The sequence below is a fragment of the Polypterus senegalus genome, chromosome 4 (assembly GCF_016835505.1).
Source record: "Polypterus senegalus isolate Bchr_013 chromosome 4, ASM1683550v1, whole genome shotgun sequence".
In the NCBI taxonomy this organism is placed as follows: Eukaryota; Metazoa; Chordata; class Cladistia; order Polypteriformes; family Polypteridae; genus Polypterus; species Polypterus senegalus.
This window is the reverse complement of record NC_053157.1, coordinates 181099345-181122947: the sequence shown is the minus strand read 5'-3', so window position 1 is coordinate 181122947 and position 23603 is coordinate 181099345. Positions and strand designations below refer to the sequence as shown.

At 39.4% G+C, this 23603-nt stretch overlaps 1 protein-coding gene across 1 annotated transcript in view; it reads left to right on the top strand.

Annotated features, from left to right (window-relative positions):
* The window catches only part of poln (polymerase (DNA directed) nu), a 323190-nt gene that overhangs the window by 105694 nt on the left and 193893 nt on the right, over positions 1-23603 (top strand). Inside the window, exon 6 of the mRNA XM_039751721.1 lies at positions 8821-8935. Coding sequence (XP_039607655.1) covers positions 8821-8935 — 115 coding nt within the window. The remainder of the gene's footprint in view (positions 1-8820; positions 8936-23603) is intronic.

Sequence of the window (23603 nt, the reverse complement as noted above, 5' to 3'; positions counted from 1 at the left end):
GTTACGTTCTCTACGCAGAATTTGAACTTCTCTCTTAATCCAGTTTCTGGTTAGGAAATGTGCATATCTGTTTATCAACATTCACATTATCCATATTGCTCTTAATGTAAAGCAAAACAGTGGGCGTGTAATCCTCTAAATCATTTTGGTCAAAAATACTATTATTATTATAGACAGGAGTTATGAAGACCGAGAGATGGAATATAGCAGATAAGATGAAAGACCACCTTAAGAAATTTTTTCAGTATTTTATTAAAAAAAGAACAGTCAAGGAAGAGATGGAGTGCATCAGAAATAGTAAAGGAATTAAAAGATACAGTGAAATAGTGGATGCTCTAAATTTTGTATTTTTCTGAGGTCCTCACAAGTGAGAAAGTGGATAACATCCCAGCGGTAAATGGGACTACTAAGGAGGTTTTGAAGGTTTTGGAATTTATAGAGGGAGAAGTACTGCTCAAATTAAATAGGCTGAAATTAAACAAATCACCAGGACGAGAGAATATTTGCCATTGAGTACTTAAGGAGACTAGCAAGTACATATTTAAACCCTTAACACATATTTTTAGAAAGTCACTGCACTGGAGAGATTCAGAAGGGCTGGAAAATGGCAAATATTATCCTGTTATATAAAAGGGTGACCAGGCAGATCCAACCAGCTATAGGCCAGTAAGCTCAATATGCATCACAGGAAAATTAATGGAAGAAATTATTAAGGACAAGATTGAGCAGCACATGGCAAGAACTTTAGTTTTTCTGAACAGTCGGCATGGATTCAGAAGAGGGAAATTGTGTTTTACTAACATGATGGAATTCTATGAGGACACAACAAAAGGATATGATCAAAGGGGAGCATGTAATATTATTTATCTTGACTTTCTGAAAGCATTTGATAAGGTGCCACATGAGAGGTTGGGCATCAACTAAAATAAGTGGGAGTTCAGGGTGATGTTTTTAAATGGGTGAAGAATTGGCTCAGAGACAGGAAGCAAAAGGATGATGGTGCGAGGAACCTGATCAGAACTGGCTGATGTTAAGAGTGGTATCCCACATGGGTTAGTGCTAGGGTCGCAGTAAATTATTTAAATAGTGTTATAAGTAACAAGTGGGTTAAGTTTGCAGATGATACCAATATAGGTGGATTGGCAGATAATTTGGAATCTGGTAAATCATCAGCCTTGGGCTGATTTGTGGCAGATGAAATTTAATGTCAGTAAATGTAAAGTATTACACATAGGAAGTAAAAATGTTAGGTTTGAATACACAAAGGGAGGTCTGAAAATCGAGAGTACACCTTATGAGGAGGAATAAGGATTCATAGTGGACTCTACACTATCAACTTCCCAACTGTGTTCAGAAGCAATTAAGAATGTAAACAGAATGTTAGGTTATATAGCATAATGTGTGGAGTACAAGTCCAAGGAGGTTATCCTCAAGCTTTATAATGCACTGGTGAGGCCTCATCAGGAGTACTGTGTGCAGTTTTAGTCTCCAGTCTACAAAAAAAGACATAACAGCACTAGAAAAGCTCCAGAGACGAACGACTAAGCAGATTCCAGGGCTGCAGGGGATGAATTATGAAGAAAGATTAACAGAGCTGACCCTTTTCAGTTTAAGCAAAAGAAGATTAAGAGGTGACATGATTGAAGTGTTTAAAATTATGAAGGGAATTAGTACAGTGGATCGTAACTTATTTTAAAATGAGTTCATCAAGAACTCTGGGACACAATTGTAAACTTGTTTAATGGTAAATTATGCACAAACATTAGGAGGTTTTCTTTACTCGGGGAACCCTAGACACTTGGAATAAGCTACCAAGTAGAGTGGTAGACAGTAAGACTTTAGGGACTTTCAAAACTAGACTTGATGTTTTTTTTAGAAGAATTAAGTTGATAGGACTGGTGAGCTTTGCTGGGCTGAATGGCCTGTTCTTGTCTAGATTGTTATAATGTTCTAGAGATTATCTAGTATGTTTTCCTCTAGTTGGGCAATTACATGTTCAGATTTGGAGAGCACCGCTTTTAAATGTATTCTGTTAATATCACCCACCAGTATGCACACACTTAGAATAGGCAGTTTTTTGTATACTGTACTGACCACTGTAAGCAAATAGCTTAGCACTAACTTTTTATTAGCAGCTGGCGCTATTTAAACAGCTGTGATAATAACCACAATAAACTCCTGTGGTAGATTACAGTTGGCATTTATCCGCAAGATATTCTAAATCTTGTGAACAGTGTTTACTATTTACTATACAGTCTGTACACCATTTGTTAGGAATCTAAATGCACAGTCCTCTTTTCTATAACCTCCTTCTAAATCAGTTCTGTTTCAAATGCAAATTCTAATCCTATGTGTTAATAGATAACAGTACCTAATAAAGTGACAACCGAGTGTATAATGCTATCATAGTTTAAGAATTTAAGAAATTAAGAGCGTAATTAGAAAATTAATGGTGAATCAGGTAAAGCTTTCTTATTTTCCAGCTAAATTATTCAAGGCATTTCTAAAGTGTTTTACAGCAGTTGATGGCTTTGCTCACTCCTACTCTCCTCTTGTGTAGTGTTTATGTTGTATTCTGTAGTCTTTTTTTTTTCTTCTTCAGACATAATTTTGCTATTAGAATAATATCAATAAGTGAAACAAGCAGCATACTATGAATGTTATTCGACCCAAAGATGGTTGAGGTGTGACTCTTACAGGAGGGAAAGAATGATTCTGTAGAACAGATGTAGTCAAATAGGTTTGACATGGGACCAAATTCTTGCATAACAAATTCTGTTTGGGGCAGAACCCAACATAACAAAGACCCTCTTCTCCCTTGCTTACACAAACACACAGACACACATGCCTTACACACTTAACAGAGACAGTCTCGCATTCACTCCTGGATGCTTTCATCTAGCCACTCATTCATTCACTTCGTACACGTTAAGTCTGTTCAAACATGTTATTTTATATCTAAGCAAGTTAAGGACTTTTTATGTTAATATTGCATTGAATTCATTGTGATATCTTCAAATGAGCACGCTCATCATTTTAATTCATATCTTTTTCTACATAATAAAAATTAACTGATTGTACCGAATTATATAACATCTTTTACTGATTGGCCAGGAAGTATCATTTAAAATTCAGGCTGAAAGCCAGTTTTCAACATGAGTTTTTAGCAAAACACTTCTCTCAAATTATCTTAAGTAGAAAATGATTACAGTAAATTGTTTTAATAATAAATGGACCGGAAATATTTTTTAATGAGAATCAGTCAGTCTGATCTGCAGTAAAGCAATTCCTTCCTTAAATAGCACGTTGTGTGAAGCCTGTGCCTTAAAATAATACTTTTAGTGAATCTTTTTTCCCCACTGTCCGAGGTCTGGAACAGGCAAATCAAGGGCTTGAAAGCAAATGACAATCAACAGGATAATACGTTTAATAACACAACAAGACTAAGCAATAAGTGCTTTCCTCCAAACTATACAGTGCATCCGGAAAGTATTCACAGCACATCACTTTTCCACATTTTGTTATGTTACAGCCTTATTCCAAAATGGATTAAATTAATTTTTTTCCTCAGAATTCTACACACAACACCCCATAATGACAATGTGAAAAATGTTTACTTGAGGTTTTTGCAAATTTATTAAAAATAAAAAAAACGTAGAAATCACATATACATAAGTATTCACAGCCTTTGCTCAATACGTTGCCGATGCACCTTTGGCAGCAATTACAGCCTCAAGTCTTTTTGAATATGATGCCACAAGCTTGGCACACCTATCCTTGGCCAGTTTCACCCATTCCTCTTTGCAGCACCTCTCAAGCTCCATCAGGCTGGATGGGAAGCGTCAGTGCACAGCTATTTTAAGATCTCTCCAGAGATGTTCAATCGGATTCAAGTCTGGGCTCTGGCTGGGCCACTCAAGGACATTCATAGAGTTGTCCTGAAGCCACTCCTTTGATATCTTGGCTGTGTGCTTAGGGTCGTTGTTGTGCTGAAAGATAAACGGTTGCCCCAGTCTGAGGTCAAGTGCGCTCTGGAGCAGGTTTTCATCCAGGATGTCTCTGTACATTGCTGCAGTCATCTTTCCCTTTATCCTGACTAGTCTCCCTGTACCTGCCACTGAATAACATCCCCACAGCATGATGCTGCCACCACCATACTTTACTGTAGGGATAGTATTGGCCTGGTGATGAGCGGTGCCTGGTTTCCTCCAAACGTGACGCCTGGCATTCACACCAAAGAGTTCAATCTTTGTCTCATCAGACGAGAGAATTTTGTTTCTCATGGTCTGAGAGTCTTTCAGGTGCCTTTTGCCAAACTCCAGGCGGGCTGCCATGTGCCTTTTACTAAGGAGTTTGCTTCCGTCTGGCCACTCTACCATACAGGCCTGATTGTTGGATTGCTGCAGAGATGGTTGTCCTTCTGGAAGGTTCTCCTCTCTCCACAGAGGACCTCTGGAGCTTTGACAGAGTGACCATCGGGTTCTTGGTCACCTCCCTGACTAAGGCCCTTCTCCCCCGATTGCTCAGTTTAGATGGCCAGCCAGCTCTAGGAAGAGTCCTGGTGGTTTGAAACTTCTTCTGCTTATGGATGATGGAGGCCACTGTGCTCATTGGGACCTTCAAAGCAGCAGAAATTTTTCTGTAACCTTCCCCAGATTTGTGCCTCGAGACAATTCTGTCTCTGAGGTTTACAGCCAATTCCTTTGACTTCATGCTTGGTTTGTGCTCTGACATGAAACTGTCAACTGTGGGACCTTATATAGACATGTGTGCCTTTCCAAATCATGTCCAATCAACTGAATTTACCATAGGTGGACTCCAATTCAGCTGCAGAAACAAGGATGATCAGCGGAAACAGGATGCACCTGAGCTCAGTTTTGAGCTTCATGGCAAAGGCTGTGAATACTTATGTATTTGTGATTTCTCAGGGTTTTTTTTTTTTTAATAAATTTGCAAAAACCTCAAGTAAACGTTTTTCACATTGTCATTATGGGGTGTTGTGTGTAGAATTCTGAGGAAAAAAATTAATTTAATCCATTTTGGAATAAGGCTGTAACATAACATAATGTGGAAAAAGTGATGCGCTGTGAATACTTTCCGGATGCACTGTATGTGTCCTGGCCAAGCGCATTACAGTCTCCATATATTTAGGAATATTAAAAGAGTGCATAACAGCATTTTTAGCAGTTTTCTAGTTATAAAATTTTTAAATCTGTGAAAAGCTAGGGGAGGTAGAGGGTGCCAAAGGACATGCCCCTTTTGCTCCAGCTTTCTCTTTTGAGAGTTGCTTTTGAAGTGAAGAGAAGACCTATTGCACCATTTACACCATTTCTAGGTGTTGCCTTCAAGGGCTGAATTTCATTTGTGGTGGGGTGATTTCACCCCAATGTAAAAAGAAGTCGGAGGTAGGTTGGTATTGTTTCTTTCAGCATAATGCTTATCAGTAATAATATATAATCATGATGGACTACCTTATTTATCTTACCATGTCTATGTAATACATTCTTTCACTGGATTTTCTGTTTAGTACACAAAAAGTAAACTGTTTAAAATCAATGATTAAAATAAATATTCAAATATTATAATATCAATACCACAAAAATTTTGGAATATCCAAGATTATTCTAGGGTGGAGTGGTGGAGGCTAGGGATCTGTGCCAGCAATCAGAAGGTTGCCGGTTTGAATCCTGTAAATGCAAGAAGTGACTCTGCTCCATTGGGCCTTTGAGCAAGGCCCTTAACCTACAATTGCTTCATCCTGGGTATGACATTAATCTGCATCCAGCCCTGGAAGCAGGTCCTCCAATTTCCAGGGAAAACTTGGGAGAAGGTGGAGAGATTGGCATTTAAAATTCACAGTATTTAAAAAAAAAAAAACAAAACACATGCACACACACTGTTCCAGTGTAGTGTTGAATTGTCGCTCACTGCACTCATGTCGTAATCCAGGTAGTTCATTGTGTGATGGATGTGGCAACATGCTGTCGGCGCCTGCTCTCAACCAAGATTATTCAGGATATTTTAATTATAAAGCTGATTTTGTACAAACACCTTTTTCATCAAATATTTCAGAAAATAACTGTCGGATTTGTAGTTTTGAGATATATATTTGCATCTGCATATAGAGTAGACTTTAGCTGGATAATTACTCTTACTGAAGGATAATATTTAATTTGCAAGTCAAATTATTTCAGATGCAATAAGCTCCTGATCCTTTAAAATTCAAATTCTCTTTCCTTTTTTATGCCTAAATCCAACTCTGAGGCTACTGAAATTAAACTTATCAATTAAAGATGAATACTTTATTTGAAAATTCCTGTAAAACAGCATTTGTATTTGTTGCACAGTGCTGCGCATAAGAGATCATACTTGACCATTAAACTGATCTGATCAGAGAACTTATACCTGGAGATGACATCCCATTCTCTCCTGTGCTAATCATATATATGTGTAAGATATGTTTTAACAATGTTTTTCACATTTTAGTTGTTATATTAATAAACATTGCTTTGGCTAATGTTTGCCTATTGTAGCCCTGCTACAGTAACCATATGTTTTAGTGATTATGCATGCCTTTACTGCATTCAAGATATTAATAGGTTAATTTGTCTTGTGCTTTCAGACTTTATGAGCTGTGTCATATAAATGTCTGGCCAATTTTGATATTTGAAAAACACTAAATAAACGTTATTTTCGAATAAACATGTGGGAGCGACTCATTTTGTCACTTTCGTACAGTAGTTGCAAATACAAATAAGCTAGCTAGAAAATGAACGGTTGGTTGGATGAACAAGTGTAGCCACATCTGTTTCATTCAGAATGTGAATCCGCTGTCCCTTTATTCTAACTATGTATAATGTTGTGTTGAGAATTGATTAAGTTTGCTATCTTTTGTAATTAATTCATTAATGTATAATGCAAGTTAAAACCTTTAACATTCACGGCTCATTTTTCATATTATCATGCTCTCAAAGCAAACAGAAATCATTTGTTTTTATTTTCGAAATAAGCAAAGGTGTAAGCAAGGGGGCAAATCACTTCAGGGACATACTGGGGAGGAAGCTATAGCAGAAGAGGGTGAAGGAGATGTAGACATGGCCATGGTGTGTCACAGACTACAAGCAGGTCCATATAGCAGACTATACTTTCTGAGAAGGTTGGCATCCTTCAACATCTGCAGTAAGATGCTGCTGATGTTCTACCAGACGGTTGTGGCGAGTGCCCTCTTCTACGCGGTGGTGTGCTGGGGTGGCAGCATAAAGATGAAAGATGCCTCATGCCTGGACAAACTTGTTAAGAAGGCAGGTTCTATTGTAGGATTAAAGTTGGACAGTTTAACATCTGTGGCAGAGCGACGGGCATTAAGCAAACTCCTGTCAATCATGAATAATCCACTGCATCCACTGAACAGTGTCATCTCCAGGCAGAGGAGTAGCTTCAGTGACAGACTTTTGTCACTGTCCTGCTCCACTGACAGACTGAGGAGATCGTTCCTCCCCCACACTATGCGACTCTTCAATTCCACCCGGTGGAGTAAATGCTAACATTAATTTTATTTTAATTTTTTTCATTTTTATTACTATTTAATTTAATATTGTTTCTTTGTATCAGTATACTGCTGCTGGATTATGTGAATTTCCCCTTGGGATTAATAAAGTATCTATCTATCTATCTATCTATCTATCTATCTATCTATCTATCTATCTATCTATCTATCTATCTATCTATCTATCTATCTAGATGTGAAACAAGAAATGAGAAACGCCTATCTATCTAAAGGTGTTTTTCAACACATTTGGGTGTGTGTGCTGGGTAGGGGAGTATCTCTCTCTCTATCTCTCTCTCCCTGTATTTTCTCAAATGGATGACTCATATCTATGAAGTACTGTGATAAAATCATTGATACTGTCTTTTTTAGTATTTTTTTTTATTTTGTTTCTATGTAATATAGCTCAGCCTTATGACTGAGGAGTTCATAGAACGTGGAGTCCATTTTAAACTAATTCAGTGATTATTCAGTTTACTTGACAATTGAAAACAGCAAGTGAGGTTAAATTCTTCATTATCCTTAAGAACAAGCGACAATACTGTAGTTGACCCCCAAGCTTGTTTTTTTCATTGTATCATAAACTTTTCACTCAAATAAATGCATCATATCTGATTCATCTGCTACTAAACAGGTTGTATTTTGAAAATCTTCAACATCATCACATTATTTTTTAAAATGTGTGAAATCAGATATTATTAGATTGTAATGTTACCGTCTTGTCAATTTAAGGAAAAAAAAATATCGATTTCAGAAGGAAAAAACAAGTAGTCCCATGTACTCATATGAAGGGTACATCCTCCAGATATTCTGGAATCCAGGTCAATGATCAGCTGGAGTTTTTGGATTTTCTGACTATGATTTAAAGAATTTCAACACAAATTGTTTTCCACTGTTTAATTTAATATCAGCAGCTATATATAACAAATGTTTCATTGATCTGTATATTAAAGTGTTTGATCCTTTCGTCTAATCTTTGTTTGGAATCCCGTATATTAAATGTAAAGACTCAATGTCGTCTTTGTTGGTTTAGTTAAAAAAAAAAATTCAGTGGAGCAAAGTTCTGTAAATAATGGCAGTCATTGTGTACCATGTAACATTGCCACCACCAATACATTTTTTTGTTGTTTTTCCAACAAAAAATAAATGTTTCCTGATTATTATAAGAAATTCCCATCTAAAAAACTAACAACAGTAGTCCCAGAGAACACTTTATGCAGCAATACTGTATGTGGATGGTATGACAAAATCACTTAATGTATTTATTTTTCTAGATTTTTCTCACGTGGAGTTGCGACTTCTGGCACATTTGTCATTGGACCCGGAGCTTCTGAAATTGTTTCAGGATTCTGAAATTACAGATGTTTTCACTACTTTGTTCTCACATTGGTATGTACACTATGATTATGATTTCACATTAAAAAGTGAAACTGTAAAAATTCACACTTTATTCTCATTTTGTATTGTTTTGAAAACTTAAATTATAATGTGGAATTAGGACGCAAGGAGCCCTTCATTCAAGCCTGAAACAGATGTGCAGTACTTTTTAAAGCTAATATCCATAGAAACTGTCAACAGGAAAACATTTTTCACTGCTTCCTTTGCATAAATAGACTAATGTTTCACATATATAAATGAATACCTGAGTATATCATGAAACATCAGAGTAAACTCAATGCTAATATGTAACATCCATCCATCCATTATCTAACCCGCTACATCCTAACTACAGGGTCACGGGATGATTCAATATATATAGTTTTGTTTCAATTATAATATCTTTATAATGTAGTGCAGTTAAAATGATACTAGATTCTTGAATTATACATTTACAGTAGGCTATAGAGGGTATTTGTGAGGACACAGAAAAAATACGTAGATTTCAAGGCTTTTTTGTCAGAAGGCAATGCTTCCATGTCTGTATATAATAGAAGATGCATGTATAGCTGTACTTTCCTTAATGAAGTGTTTTTGTGTGCATATGTGTGCATCTCCTTATAAGATGCTGGATATGTTTCCTGCATGATTGACTTTAGGAATATCATTTTTGAATTGGATGCACATTGCTAACCAGTTATGTAAAGCATTGCAGTTGTACCTTTATACAAAGGCAAAACACAAATACAGTATGCGACACAAATCTTTCAAGATCTGTGTCCTCAGAAGTTATGCTATTGATGAAAACTGTCCATCCTTATTTAGTGTAAAATTTTATTTCATTCATTTATTCATTAATTATTAATCGCTTATCCAAAACTCTTGGCAGTGAGGCTCAAACATCCTTTTCTCCAGCCACACTTGCCAACTCATACTGTGGGAACTCAAGGCATTCCCAGGCCATCTGGAAGATATAATCCTCTAGGTGAGCCTAGGGTCTTCCCTGGAGTCTCCTCCCAGCTGGTCATGCCCATAAAACCTTCACATGGAGGCATCCAGAAGGCATCAATATCAGATACCTGAACCACCTCAATTGGCACCTCTTGATGCAGAGGGTCAGTGGCTCTACTCTGAGCCTCTCCTGGATGTCTGCATTTCTCATCCTGACTGTAAGGACCCTGAGGAGAAAGCTCATTTTGGCAGATTTACCCACGATCTCATTCTTTTGGTCATTACCCAAATCTCATGATCATAGGTGACGGTAGGGACATTGATTGACTGGTAAATTGAGATCTTCATCTTCTGACTCGGCTCATTCTTCACCACTTCAGACTGGTGAAGATAACTGTGCTCTCTGCCCAAATCTGTCTATTAGTCTCACTATTCTTTTTCTCCTCCCTTCGTGAACAAGACCTTGAGATACTTAATCCCCTCCACTTGAGACACTAACTCACCTCCCACTCAGAATGGACAATCCATCTTTCTCCTACTGAGGACCATGGCCTCAGATATGGAGGTGCTGATCCTCATCCCTGCTGCTTCACACTTGGTCATAAACTGTCCCAATACATGGCTGGAGTTCACAGCCCAATGAAGCTAACAGGACCATACAATCTGCAAAAAGCCGTGACACGATTATAAAGCCACCAAACTGGACCCCCTTCTCCAGCTGCTCCTTGATATGTTGTTCATGAAAATCACAAACAGGACAGGAGACAAAGCACAGCAATGGTGAAGTCCCACATCCATTGGAAATCATGCTGATGTTTTTCCCGAGTGTGCAGACATAGCTCTCACTGTGATTATACAGGGACTGAATAGCCCTTGTTGGGGACCCCAGCACCACCCACAGAAGCCTGTTAGGAACACGGTCATACACCTTCTCTAAGTCCACAAAACATATGTAGACCGATTGAGCATACTCACATGCCCCTCCAGAATCCTCATGAGGGTAAAGATTGTGTCCATCGTTCCACAGTCTGGACAGAATCCCCATTGCTTCTCCTGGATTTGAGGTTTCATGACTAGGCGGAGTCGCTTGTCTAGCATCCTGCCATAAACTTTTCCAGGAAAGCTAAAGAGTGTGATCCCCTGATAGATGGAGCACACCTTCCTGTTCCCCCTTTTAAAAATGGGGGCTGCCACCACGGTACAGCTCCTGATGACAATGCAACATTTAAAACACATGACAGCCCAACAATCTCCAGAGCCTTTCATCATTTCTGGGTGGATCTCATCCACTCCCAGGGCATTGCCACTGTGGAATTTCTTAACTACCTCTGTGACCTCCCTCAGGGAATTGGGCATTGATCCCCCATCAGCTTCTGGCTTTGTCTCCTCCACAGAGGATGTGTTCATTGGGTTCAGGAGTTCCTCAAATTGTTCCTTCCACCTCCAGATAACATGCTCAGTTTGAGCCAGCACTTCTCTACCTTACTTTGAACAGCCTAAGTGAATCCCTGTCTTTCTGTTCTGAGTGGCCTGATGGTTTGCCAGAACCACTTTGAAGCCCAATCAATCGTCGCTTTCGATGGTTTCTCAGAACTCCTCCCACACCTGGGTTTTTTGCTTTCCTGACACTCATGGCTTCCGTCCTTTTGGCCTGATGGTACCTTTTTGTTGTTTTGGGAGTCTCCTGCACTAACCATATATGGGAGGCCTCCTTTTATAGCCTGATATCAACTCTCGCCTCTGGTGTCCACCATTGGGTGCTTAGGTTGCCACCTTGAGAGGCACCTATAGCCTTCAGGCCGCTGCTCTTTGCAGCCGCTTCAACAATGGAGGCTTTGAACAATAGTGTTTTGTACTCCCATGTAGTCTGCCTCTCCTGTGACGCGGGATAAGGCTTTTCCAGAGGTTGGAGTTGAAAGTGTCCTGGACAAGGGCCTCACACAGATGTTCCAAGACCACCCTTACTGCTCACAAGAAGCCCACTCCCACCAAGTGCCTTTCCTCTAGGGCTTCTCCAGAGTATAGTAGAGTCTCCTCTTTTGAGGGGTTTGGTTCCAGAACTAAAGTTAGTTGGATGTGAGCCCAACTATGTCTAGTTGGTAGCTCTTTGCCTCACTTACCAGCTCCAGTTCCTTTCTCTCCAAGACAGGGAGGGGACATTCCATGACCTAAGAATCAGTTTGGGTTCCAGTCCACCAAGGCCTCGGCCTTCGATTGCCACCCAGGTCACATTGTACCTGGCCCCTATTCCTCCTGTAGGTGGTGTGTCCACAGAAGTTTAATGTAAAATAAAATGTAAATAATATTTCAATGTATTTTTAAATTTTTCGTCCCCTCTTTGTGCATTTACGTTTGTTACTTTATGGTTTTTAATCATAGACAACTTAATTTTCTGGCAATAAATTAATATACACAGTACTGTTTTGTCTGCCATGTATACATGATCATGAATATTATGCTGCATAAAATTTGATCTGACATTCCTAGTATACACTCACAGATTTGTTCTGAATATACTTTATATTAATTTTTACACAGTGTCCATAGAATGCTTTTAACTGAAAAGATAGAAACAAAATAAATGTGCACACCTGCTTTAACATTTACTTCATTCACGTATATTAAGAGTGGATAATTTTTGCTTCATGTGGCAGCCTTGAAGATTGTTAGTATTATTTTCTTGTTACTTTCAGAAAAGGAATTAACAGTTGCTATGTCATTTACAAGCTTTAAGCAGTTGTTTTAAAATCAGTAGGAATTGTGCCCACTTTGCTTTTGTGTGTCAGGGTGAATGTAATAGCAGTTCACTAACATGTATTTACTGTGACTCAGATATCAGCATCATCTGCCTCCAGGTTTATAAAAATAAGCCTTTGAACACTATTAATTTCTTAACTTTTGATTTATTTCTTTTCTTTTTTTGTGGAGTCGATTAACTCTGCAGCTAAGTGTAGTTCAGTGATATTCTTTAGGAATATTATGTTTAAAGGGAATCAGAAAGAATATTTGCTGTGCCCTTGTGTAGAATGCTCAAAGCTCAAATGTCTACAGCATTCAGAATGAGATCATGGGCAGATCTTTTTTAGCTAGCAGAAGTTTATTCAGTAAACACCTTGGCTGTCATTTTCCCTGATTAAACACTGACTGTGCCTTTCTTACTATTCCAAAATCTTGTTAGGAAGCTCTTGGCAAATGTTAATTGAGTTTTGTGTCTCAATCTGTGAAACTCTCTCACCCTAAATCTGCCGTTAAAGTCTTATTATTGGCAATGATTATTTTATATAAGACTTTACATCCCTTCAGTATCAGTGGCAATGATGGGAAATCTTAGATTTTTACTGTTGGACAAAACTAATAATTAGGGAGTTAAGTGGTAAATACTGTAAGTTTTTCAAATAAAAACAAAAAATAAAGTACACATGGGGGAGCTAGGAGGAACTAGAAAGTATTCCCTATGTGAACAAGTTAGGTGTCCTACAAGATTTATAATTTATAACTTCTCTTGAATAGTTGGGGAGATAAACTAAAAACATTTATAGGTTACTGGGTTAAATTTAATTTGATATACAGGTAAAATTCTTTTACAACAAATATCTTTTTACAATGAAATTTTAATTACAGTGAAGTATTTTTATGGTCCCAACAGTTTGCCCATATGACACGAATCTATAAAAATCTTGTTACTACGAAATGCATTCAGCAGATACTTTCATTACAACAAAGTGCCCAAAAGACCTTGAAATGCCTGAATGAGTCATCCACAGAGCAGTTAGTTCTGTGGTCACCGCTCAGTTGGGCACAATGATCCCCAAACAGAAACATGCAGGGAACAGCAGTTCTTGGCCATTAACCTAGCCACAACCCTGCCTGACTGCTGTGTCTATGTATAGGAGAGTGGCAGATCTGATACAATAAATAACCGTGCTGTTCCTGTTTTGGGGTGCAAGACAGGGACTTATAGTGCGACCCCGATCTTTTAGGATTTGCTTCTGTGGCGCTTCACTGAAGCACTGTGAGCCTGCTATTGACCTGTCCCAGCAATGGACAATCTTCCCCAGACACGGCAATCGTGCTTCAGGACACACTTCTGCGTGTCACCCCTTTGAGTTCAGAAACTTCACAATATTAAGAAGAAGAAGAAAAGAATGATTCGGCTTCTGACTAATAACAGTGCTGCCCACAACATGCTTCCACATTTAGATAATATTCTCGTTGAATTCCTCCCACCCAATTGCATGACAGTGCTTCAGCCATTGGATTTGGGCATCATTCAGACACTGAAAGTGTATTATCGCAAGGAAATGCTGAGAAAAATTCTCATCAGCATAACTTGTACACAGGAGGAGATTAAAATTAACGCAAAAGAAACTATTGAAATGATTGCGGATGCCTGGACGCAAGTTAAGGAAAGCACTATAGTGACAAAAACAGAATCGCATTACTAAGAAATTTTCATTACAATGAAATATTTTTTAGATCCCTGGCAGTTCATTGTAATGGAATTTTACCTATACTGTATAGGGGGCCCGTTAAAAAGGCCAGCAGGAGGCTATGTTAAATAATCTGATATATCATAAAAGTTAAAGATCCTGGGTACTTTATTATACTTGAGAGGTGGACGAATGTCTCGGTTCACGTACAAATCAGTTTACAACCAAAAAGTTCGCCAAACTTTTGCCTCTGTTAACGACCACACACTTGGTATACGAACAAGCCAGCTTCCCTTTAAGTTTGTACGTATTCAGTCTCTCCTTGTGCATTTCCTGTGCAGCGAGAGAGAGCAAGACACACACACACACAGGCGAGAGAGAGAGAGACGCACACACACGAGAGAGAGAGAGATGCACACATGAGAGAGAGAGCTAGACGTATAAGGTAGAAAAGGCAGTTAAAGAATGCACTGGGCTTGTTTTTGTTTTCATTTCTGTTTACAGCGATCGGTTCGTAGCATGCATTGTTGCAGTGTTACTTTTCTTGGTGGTTTATTAAATTACGGATTTTTCAAATGTTAATTTTTTCCCTGTGCTTAAAATTCATTAAAAAAAAGTGTTTTTAGCGAGCAGTTCTTAGCGCTATAGCGTGAACAATTCCAGTGTTAGTTTTCTCTATTGTTCAAGGTTTTCTCAGTGTTATTCAATGTTTTTACATTTAGTTTACTATTACCCTGTGCATTCTATGGTATAAGCTATACTAATAAAAGGCAAAGCCCTCACTGACTGACTGACTCACTCACTGACTCATCACTAATTCTCCAAGTTCCCGTGTAGGTAGAAGGCTGAAATTTGGCAGGTTCATTCCTTACAGCTTACTTACAAAAGTTAGACAGGTTTCAATTCGAAATTCTACGAGTAATGGTCATAACTGGAAGCTATTTTTCCCCATATAATGTAATGGAGTTGAGCTGGATGGCCGTAGAGGGCGGAGTTTCGTGTGACATCATCACGCCTCCTACGTAAGTACGTAGAGAACAAGGAAGACCTCCAAACAGCGCTGAACAAAAAACGCCATTTCACAATTGAGAAGGCAGAAAAAGATTATGAAGCAAGTGATGCATACAAGCGTATTCATAAATACAAGCATATTCATAAGTACAGCTACTGCGGAAACAAAGCACTGCGTAAACCGTAAGTTTATATTAAGTTTATAGACACACTCCCGCTGCCGTTTGTCATGCCTACGGCAAATGACGGTATTCGCCAGATACAAGTTTACTGAGAAGACACGAGGTATAAACGAGACTTTAGATCACTTTGTAACGAAGTTAAAATTGCTGTAGCAAGAAACATTTAAGTGGCGGGTCTTAGCTACCATTGAATAAACACATCCTCCAAATACGAAGCTGATTGCAAGAAATAATGATGATCAAATCCTTGATGACAGCAACACTCACAAAACAATTACTGTATATTGACAATCATGTTACGTTATTTTTAAAATGTTCCCTTTTCTTTTTCATAACTTCTTTAACACACTACTTCTCCGCTGCGAAATGCGGGTATATATATATATATATATATATATATATATATATAATCCATCCATCCATCCATCCATCCTCTTCCGCTTATCCGAGGTCGGGTCGCGGGGCAGCAGCAAGTAGAGGCCCAGACTTCCCTCTCCCGGCCACTTCTTCCAGCTCTTCCGGAGAATCCCAAGGTGTTCCCAGGCCAGCCGGAGACATAGTCCCTCCAGCGTGTCCTGGGTCTTCCCCGGGCCTCCTCCCGGTTGGGCGTGCCCGAACACCTCACCATGGAGGCGTCCAGGAGGCATCCTGATCAGATGCCCGAGCCACCTCATCTGACTCCTCTCGATGCGGAGGAGCAGCGGCTCTCTCTGAGCCCTCCCGGATGACTGAGCTTCTCACCCTATCTTTAAGGGAAAGCCCAGACACCCTGCGGAGGAAACTCATTTCAGCCGCTTGTATTCGCGATCTCGTTCTTTCGGTCACTACCCATAGCTCATGACCATAGGTGAGGGTAGGAGCGTAGATCGACTGGTAAATTGAGAGCTTTGCCTTACGGTTCAGCTCCTTTTTCACCACGACAGACCGATGTAGAGCCCGCTTCACTGCGGATGCCGCACCGATCCGCCTGTCGATCTCACGCTCCATTCTTCCCTCACTCGTGAACAAGACCCCGAGATACTTGAACTCCTCCACTTGGGGCAGGATCTCTTCCCCAACCCTGAGAGGGCACTCCACCCTTTTCCGGCTGAGGACCATGCTCGGATTTGGAGGTGCTGATTCTCATCCCAGCCGCTTCACACTCAGCTGCGAACCGATCCAGAGAGCTGGAGATCACGGCCTGATGAAGCAAACAGGACAACATCATCTGCAAAAAGCAGTGACCCAATCCTGAGTCCACCAAACCGGACCCCTTCAACACCCTGGCTGCGCCTAGAAATTCTGTCCATAAAAGTTATGAACAGAATCGGTGACAAAGGCAGCCCTGGCGGAGTCCAACTCTCACTGGAAACGGGCTCGACTTACTGCCGGCAATGCGGACCAAGCTCTGACACCGGTTGTACAGAGACCGAACAGCTCTTATCAGGGGTCCGTACGCCATACTCCCGGAGCACCCCCCACAGGATTCCCGAGGACACGGTCGAATGCCTTTTCCAAGTCCACAAAACACATGTAGACCGGTCGGGCAAACTCCCATGCACCCTCCAGGACTCTGCTAAGGGTGAAGAGCTGGTCCACTGTTCCGCGACCAGGACGAAAACCACACTATTCCTCCTGAATCCGAGGTTCGACTATCCAACGGACCCTCCTCTCCAGAACCCCCGAATAGACTTTTCCAGGGAGGCTGAGGAGTGTGATCCCTCTATAGTTGGAACACACCCTCCAGTCCCCCTTTTTAAAGATGTTCATGTCCCTTTAAGACGCTGTGCTACGTTACAGACTTGACGGGGTGGAGTCACATGACTCTACTACCTGTAACAAGAGGAGACACGGGTGAACAAATGGAGGACGATTTAAATGTTGAAGCAGCAGCGACAAAGGTAGAGCTGGTGGAGGAGGAAGAGGAGACGCTTGTTAACAAAAAAAATGCATCATCAATCGTTTGGCAACATTTTGGATTCAACAAGGATGATATTGATCAAAAAATTGTTAAATGTAAACTCTGCAAAAAGACTGTTGCGTCAAGTCAAGGTAACACAACCAACCTCTTCCACCACGTGCAGCACAACCATGTGATTCAATTCAAGACATAAAAAGCTCAAAGCGAGAAGAGATTAGGAGGACCAGCAAAGCGTCTTCCTCCACCAGGCAGCGGTCAATAACGAAGCATTTGCTAGTACTCAACTATATGAGCGAACTTCAAAAAGATGGCAAGAAATCACAAATGCTATAGGCTACCACATAGCAAAAGACATGGCTCCTATTGCTACAGTGGAACGCAACGGGTTCAGACACTTCATGAAAATAATTGACAAGAGATACGAACTCCCATCACGAAAATATTTTTCAAAACTATCATTCCCAGCATGTACAGCACAGAGAGGAAAAAGGTTGCTGCTGAATTGAGATACGTTAAGCACGTTGCAGCCACATCCGATCTCTGGTCCAGCCGCACAATGGAGCCGTATATTAGTCTCACAGTTCATTACATCGACAACAAATGGGAGCTGCGTACCAGAGTGCTCGAGACGGCCTATTTTCCATCTGATCACACGGGGGAGATGGTTGGACAGGGGTTGAGAGCGATGCAGTGAAGAGGACCTTGTTGCTATAACAACTGACAACGGCCCAAATATTGTGAAAGCTGTCAAGCTCAATAAATGGACACGGGTGCAATGTTTTGGGCACAGGCTGCACCTGGCAGTCGGTAAGTGTGTACATCTTAATATATTTGGGTGGTGACATCTGGTGTGTTTTAAAGTGACTTTAATTCTGTGTGTCATATTCAAAATTGAAAGTATTAATGTTTGAATAATGTTTATATAGGCATAAAAATACTTAAGACTGCTGAGCAGCAGTGTATCCAGAAAGTTTTTACAGAAGACTTATTGTGAGCCAGTGTTGATCATGTTGTGCTGTGAAATGTAGCAAAATACATGATTTTTAAAATGTTTTATTACTGTGCCAACCCTTTTTAATTTTGTAAATATGGTCTGAGAGGTCTTATTTAATTCTTACTTTATTTTGCTTGCTTTATTTGAGAATTAGACCATGAATTGGGGTGATGTTGGGTGTGAAGATTTGGATAGATATGCTACCTCAAGGCCTTAGCAGAGATAGGCCTTTGTCCATGATGGCATTACATTTGCACAATCATTGTTTACTTTGTGAATAGCCAATGTGAAACATATTTATTATTAAACTATTTTGTTTACAAGGGATACACATTTTTTAGAGAGCATGGTTACATATTGTATCCTACACTTTTTATTTTGTTCAGTTAATAAATCTTAACCACTAAAAGTACTTACTACTATTGTGTTCCCTTTCTTAGCACAAGCACAGCTGAGAAGCTTCGATGCATGTACTCCATAACGCGTTAAAAAAAATAACACATTTAATCACACTTTCAATTCCAAGCAAAGGGGAACTTTTGTCTAAGTATGATTTCCTGGTACATCGACAGTACCGCCGCTCCCTATACGCCGAGTACGCAGTCTACGTAGGGATCCAACTCCCAGGGGGGCACCATCCCAGCTGCTCAAAAAATCATTTTTATATATTATAATAATAAATTAATATTAGTAATATACATATACAAATAAACAAAAATATAAACGTATATATTGCATTTTACGGTGAACGCAGAGTAGGCTAAGCACACGCGATGACGCGCCCTCACCTCTGTTACGGCTGCCTATTTGGCCAAAAATGATAATGATTGAACAATATGCCTGCTCCTGGAAAGAGACATCAGCAGTCCGGCACTGAGAAACAAAAGAGAAAAAAAAGCCCAAGATGAAGCCCGTGCATGTATCCAAATCTTTGGATTGCTCTGCGCATAGCAGTGACGCTCCCTGTAACTGTTGCCTCTGCTGACCAAAGTTTTTCTAAAATGAAGCTCATCAAAACGTACTTGCGATCATCTATGGCACAAGAGCGCATGAGTGGTCTGGCAATTGTCAGCATCAACTCTGAATTAGCAAAGGCTTTATCATATGAAGAGCTCATTTACGACTTTGCCTCGAGAAAAAGCAGAAGTGTGCCTTTGTAAATTTTGAACTTTGGAAAGCTCCAGCAGATGACAGTGTTGATTTTATTTCAGTTTATTATTGTTTATTTTATTTATTATAAATGTTTTATTTAAAGTGTAATTTTAGTTTGTATTTTTTGCTGTAGAGCTACAATTGTAATTTATAAATGATACAATTTATTTATTTATTTACTTTTATTTAAATTAAGTTCTATTTTGGCCCCTATAGTAGGTGTTTTTTTTTTATTATTTTATTTTTACTTCCGTAATATTTGGGGGAGGGGGCACAAAAGTAACTTTCTGCTTAGGGCACCCATTTGGCCAGCAGCGGCCCTGTACATCGATTACATTGATGCACACTGAAAAGCAAGCAAAATTATATGCATTACAGAAAGCAGACTCTGTGGCTCTTACTGGGGATCATTGGACTTCCGTGACCGTTAGTAATTCTAATTACAAAATGTTCAATGATCACACTGTTTTAGCCTAATGTACAAAATAATTTTGGCTAAGGTTACTCAGAGTTTAAAGATGAAGCTGGTCAAATTACCTTTTATGTTTCTGACTTATTTTTTTAAGAAGAAAACTGCACTTTATGTTGAAATTTTGGTTATTATTATTTAAAGACAATACCATTCTGAAAATGTACTTAAAGTACTTAAAATACCACTTTATTTTTAAGTCTGCCCAATTTTAGCCAGGGATGATATTTTTGTTTCTGTTTTGAATTGAAATGCAGTTTAAAAGCATTTTTTTCAGAAATTAAAAGAGCTTGAGTTTACAATATTCATGTCCATGTCTATTATTTGATTCTGTCGCCCACTAAAACCCTTTTAAATTAAAAAAAAAAAAATTGCGATTTTGGGCAAATTTTCATGTGTGATTACATACGATTAATCAAGATTAATTATTACACAGCCTCTTATTAATTAGATTAATTTTTTTAATCGAGTCCCACCCCTAATATATATATGTAGATTTGTATATATATATATGTGTATATACAGTATATATGTAGATATGTATATGTATATATATGTATATATATGTGTGTATATATATATATATATATATATATATATATATATATATATATATATATATATATATATATATATACACTGCTCACAAAAATTAAAGGAACACTTTAAAGAAACACATTAGACACATCAGATCTCAATATGAAGTTGGATATCTATACAAATAACGACAGGGCAATGTCTTAGGAACAAAAGGATGCCAAGTCTTTTAATGGAAATAAAAGTTTTCTGCCTACAGAGGGCTCAATTGTGTAGACACCCTAAAATCAGAGTGAAATGAAGATGTGGCAGGCTAGTCCATTTTTTCAAAAACTTAATTTCTGCTACTCAAAATGCTTTTCAGTATCTTGTGTGACCCCACGAGCTTGTATGCATGCTTGACAACGTCGGGGCATGCTCCTAATGAGACGACGGATGGTATCTTGTGGCATTTCCTCCCAGATCTGTATGAGGGCATCCCTGAGCTGTTGTACAGTTTGAGGAGCAACCTGGCGGCGCCTAATGGACCGAAAAATAATGTCCCACAGATGTTCTATTGGGTTTAAAGGGGATCGTGAATGCCATTCAATTGTTTCAATTCCTTCATCCTCCAGGTACTGCCTGCATACTCTTGCTACATGAGGCCGGGCATTGTCGTGCATTAGGAGGAAACCAGGACCTACTGCACCAGCGTAGGGTCTGACAACGGGTCCAAGGATTTCATCCTGATATCTAATGGCAGTCAAGGTGTCTTTGTCTAGCTTGTAGAAGTCTGTGCGTCCCTCCATGGATATGCCTCCCCAGACCATCACTCACCCACCACCAAACTGGTCATACCGAATGATGTTACAGACAGCATAAAATTCTCCATGGCTTCTGCAGACCCTTCAACGTCTGTCACATGTGCTCAGGGTGAACCTGCTCTCATCTGTGAAAAACACAGGGTGCCATTGGTGGACCTGACAATTCTGGTATTCTATGGTAAATGCCGATCGAGCTCCACTGCGCTGGGTTGTTAGCACAGGGCCCACTAGAGGACGTTGGGCCCTCAGACCACCCTCAAGAAGTCTATTTCTGATTGTTTGGTCAGAGACATTCACACCAGTGGCCTGCTGGAGGTCATTTTGTAGAGCTCTGGAAATGCTCATCCTGTTTGTCCTTGTCCAAAGGAGCAGATACCAGTCCTGCTGATGGGTTAAGGACCTTCTATGGTCCTGTCCAGCTCTCCTAGACTAACTGCCTGTCTCCTGGAAACTCCTCCATGCCATTGAGACAGTGCTGGGAGACACTGCAAACCTTCTGGCAATGACACACATTGATGTGCCATCCTGGAGAAGTTGGATTTCCTGTGCAACCTCTGTAGGGTCCAGGTTTCGCCTTATGCTACCAGTAGTTAAACTGACCATAGCGAAATGCAAAACTAGTGAAAAAAACAGTCAGAAAAGATGAGGAGGGAAAAATGTCAGTGGCTTCCACCTGTTAAACTATTCCTGTTTTGGGGGTCATCTCATTGTTGCCCCTCTAGTGCACCTGTTGTTAATTTCATTAACTGCAAAGCAGCTGAAACTGATTAACAACCCCCTGTGCTACTTAACTGACCAAATCAATATCCCAGAAGTTTCATTGACTTGATGCTATACTCTGATTAGAAAGTGTTCCTTTAATTTTTTTGAGCAGTATATATATATATATATATATATATATATATATATATATATATATGTATATAATGTATATGTATATACGAGGTGTGGCAGAAAAGTAATGAGACTGATTTTTATTTACCAAAGTTTTATTTTTTCAAACATCAATGTTATCCCCTTCAAAGTAGTTCCTTGGGCAACTACACACCGATGGAGACGTTGTTCCCACTGTTGGTAGCAGCGCTGGAAGTCTTCAACCGTATGGTCTTCAGCATGTCCGTTACACTCTTTTGGATGTTTTCTAAAGTCCCGAAATGACGTCCTTTGAGGACATTTTTCAGTTTAGGTAAAAGGAAAAAGTCACACGGACTGAGGTCAGGTGAATAAGGGGGCTGGGGAACCGTTTTTTCGATTGCCCTTATGCTCAATTGTGATGTTTTTCGGCACCATTTTGGCACAGACCTTTCGCATGTGCAAATGTTCAGTCAAAATTTGATGAACGGTAAATCTGTTCAAATTTAATTGTTCACTCATCATCTGATCGGTCTGATCTCACAAGAGTGTTCATACGTTCGATGTTTTCATTGGTTTTCGAAGTTGAAGACCTCCCTGAAAAACTTGAGCTCGGGATAAAGAATGTTCCCCATAGGCCTGTTTTAACTTTTCAAACGTCACACTTGCCGATTCTCCAAGCTTAACACAAAATTTAATGGCACAACGTTGCTCCAAATTCCGCTGTTCCAATTTGCGTGATGCACAACCAAAAACACAACTAGAGCTAATAGCAGTCACAAAAATCACGTAGTTAACGGAAGGAGTTGAAACTCGCACTGAGCTATGGGAGGGTACTGATACACGTGCTCTATCAAGGACAACAGCATGGCTTAGCAGATCGCTTGCAGTGTTGCCAGTATCATTACTTTTTTGCCACACCTATATATATATATAGATATATATATGTGTATATAAGTATATATATATGTCTATATGTGTGTGTGTGTGTGTGTGTGTGTGTGTGTATATATATATATATATATATATATATATATATATATACAGTAATCCCTCCTCGATCGGGGTATGCTCCAGGTGAAAATCCATGAAGTAGAAACCATATGTTTGTGTGGTTATTTTTATATATTTTAAGCCCTTATAAACTCTCCGCCCTGTTAACATTATTAGAGCCCTCTAGACATGAAATAACACCCTTTAGTCAAACGTTTAAACTGTGCTCCATGACAAGACAGAGATGACAGTTCTTTCTCACAATTAAAAGAAAGCAAACATATCTTATCTTCAAAGGAGCCTTCATAAAGGAGCGTCAGGAGCAGAGAATGTCAGAGAGAGCCGCAAAGAAAAGCAAACAATCAAAAATCAATACATGCTTTAAGTATACAGAAGCACCGCGATA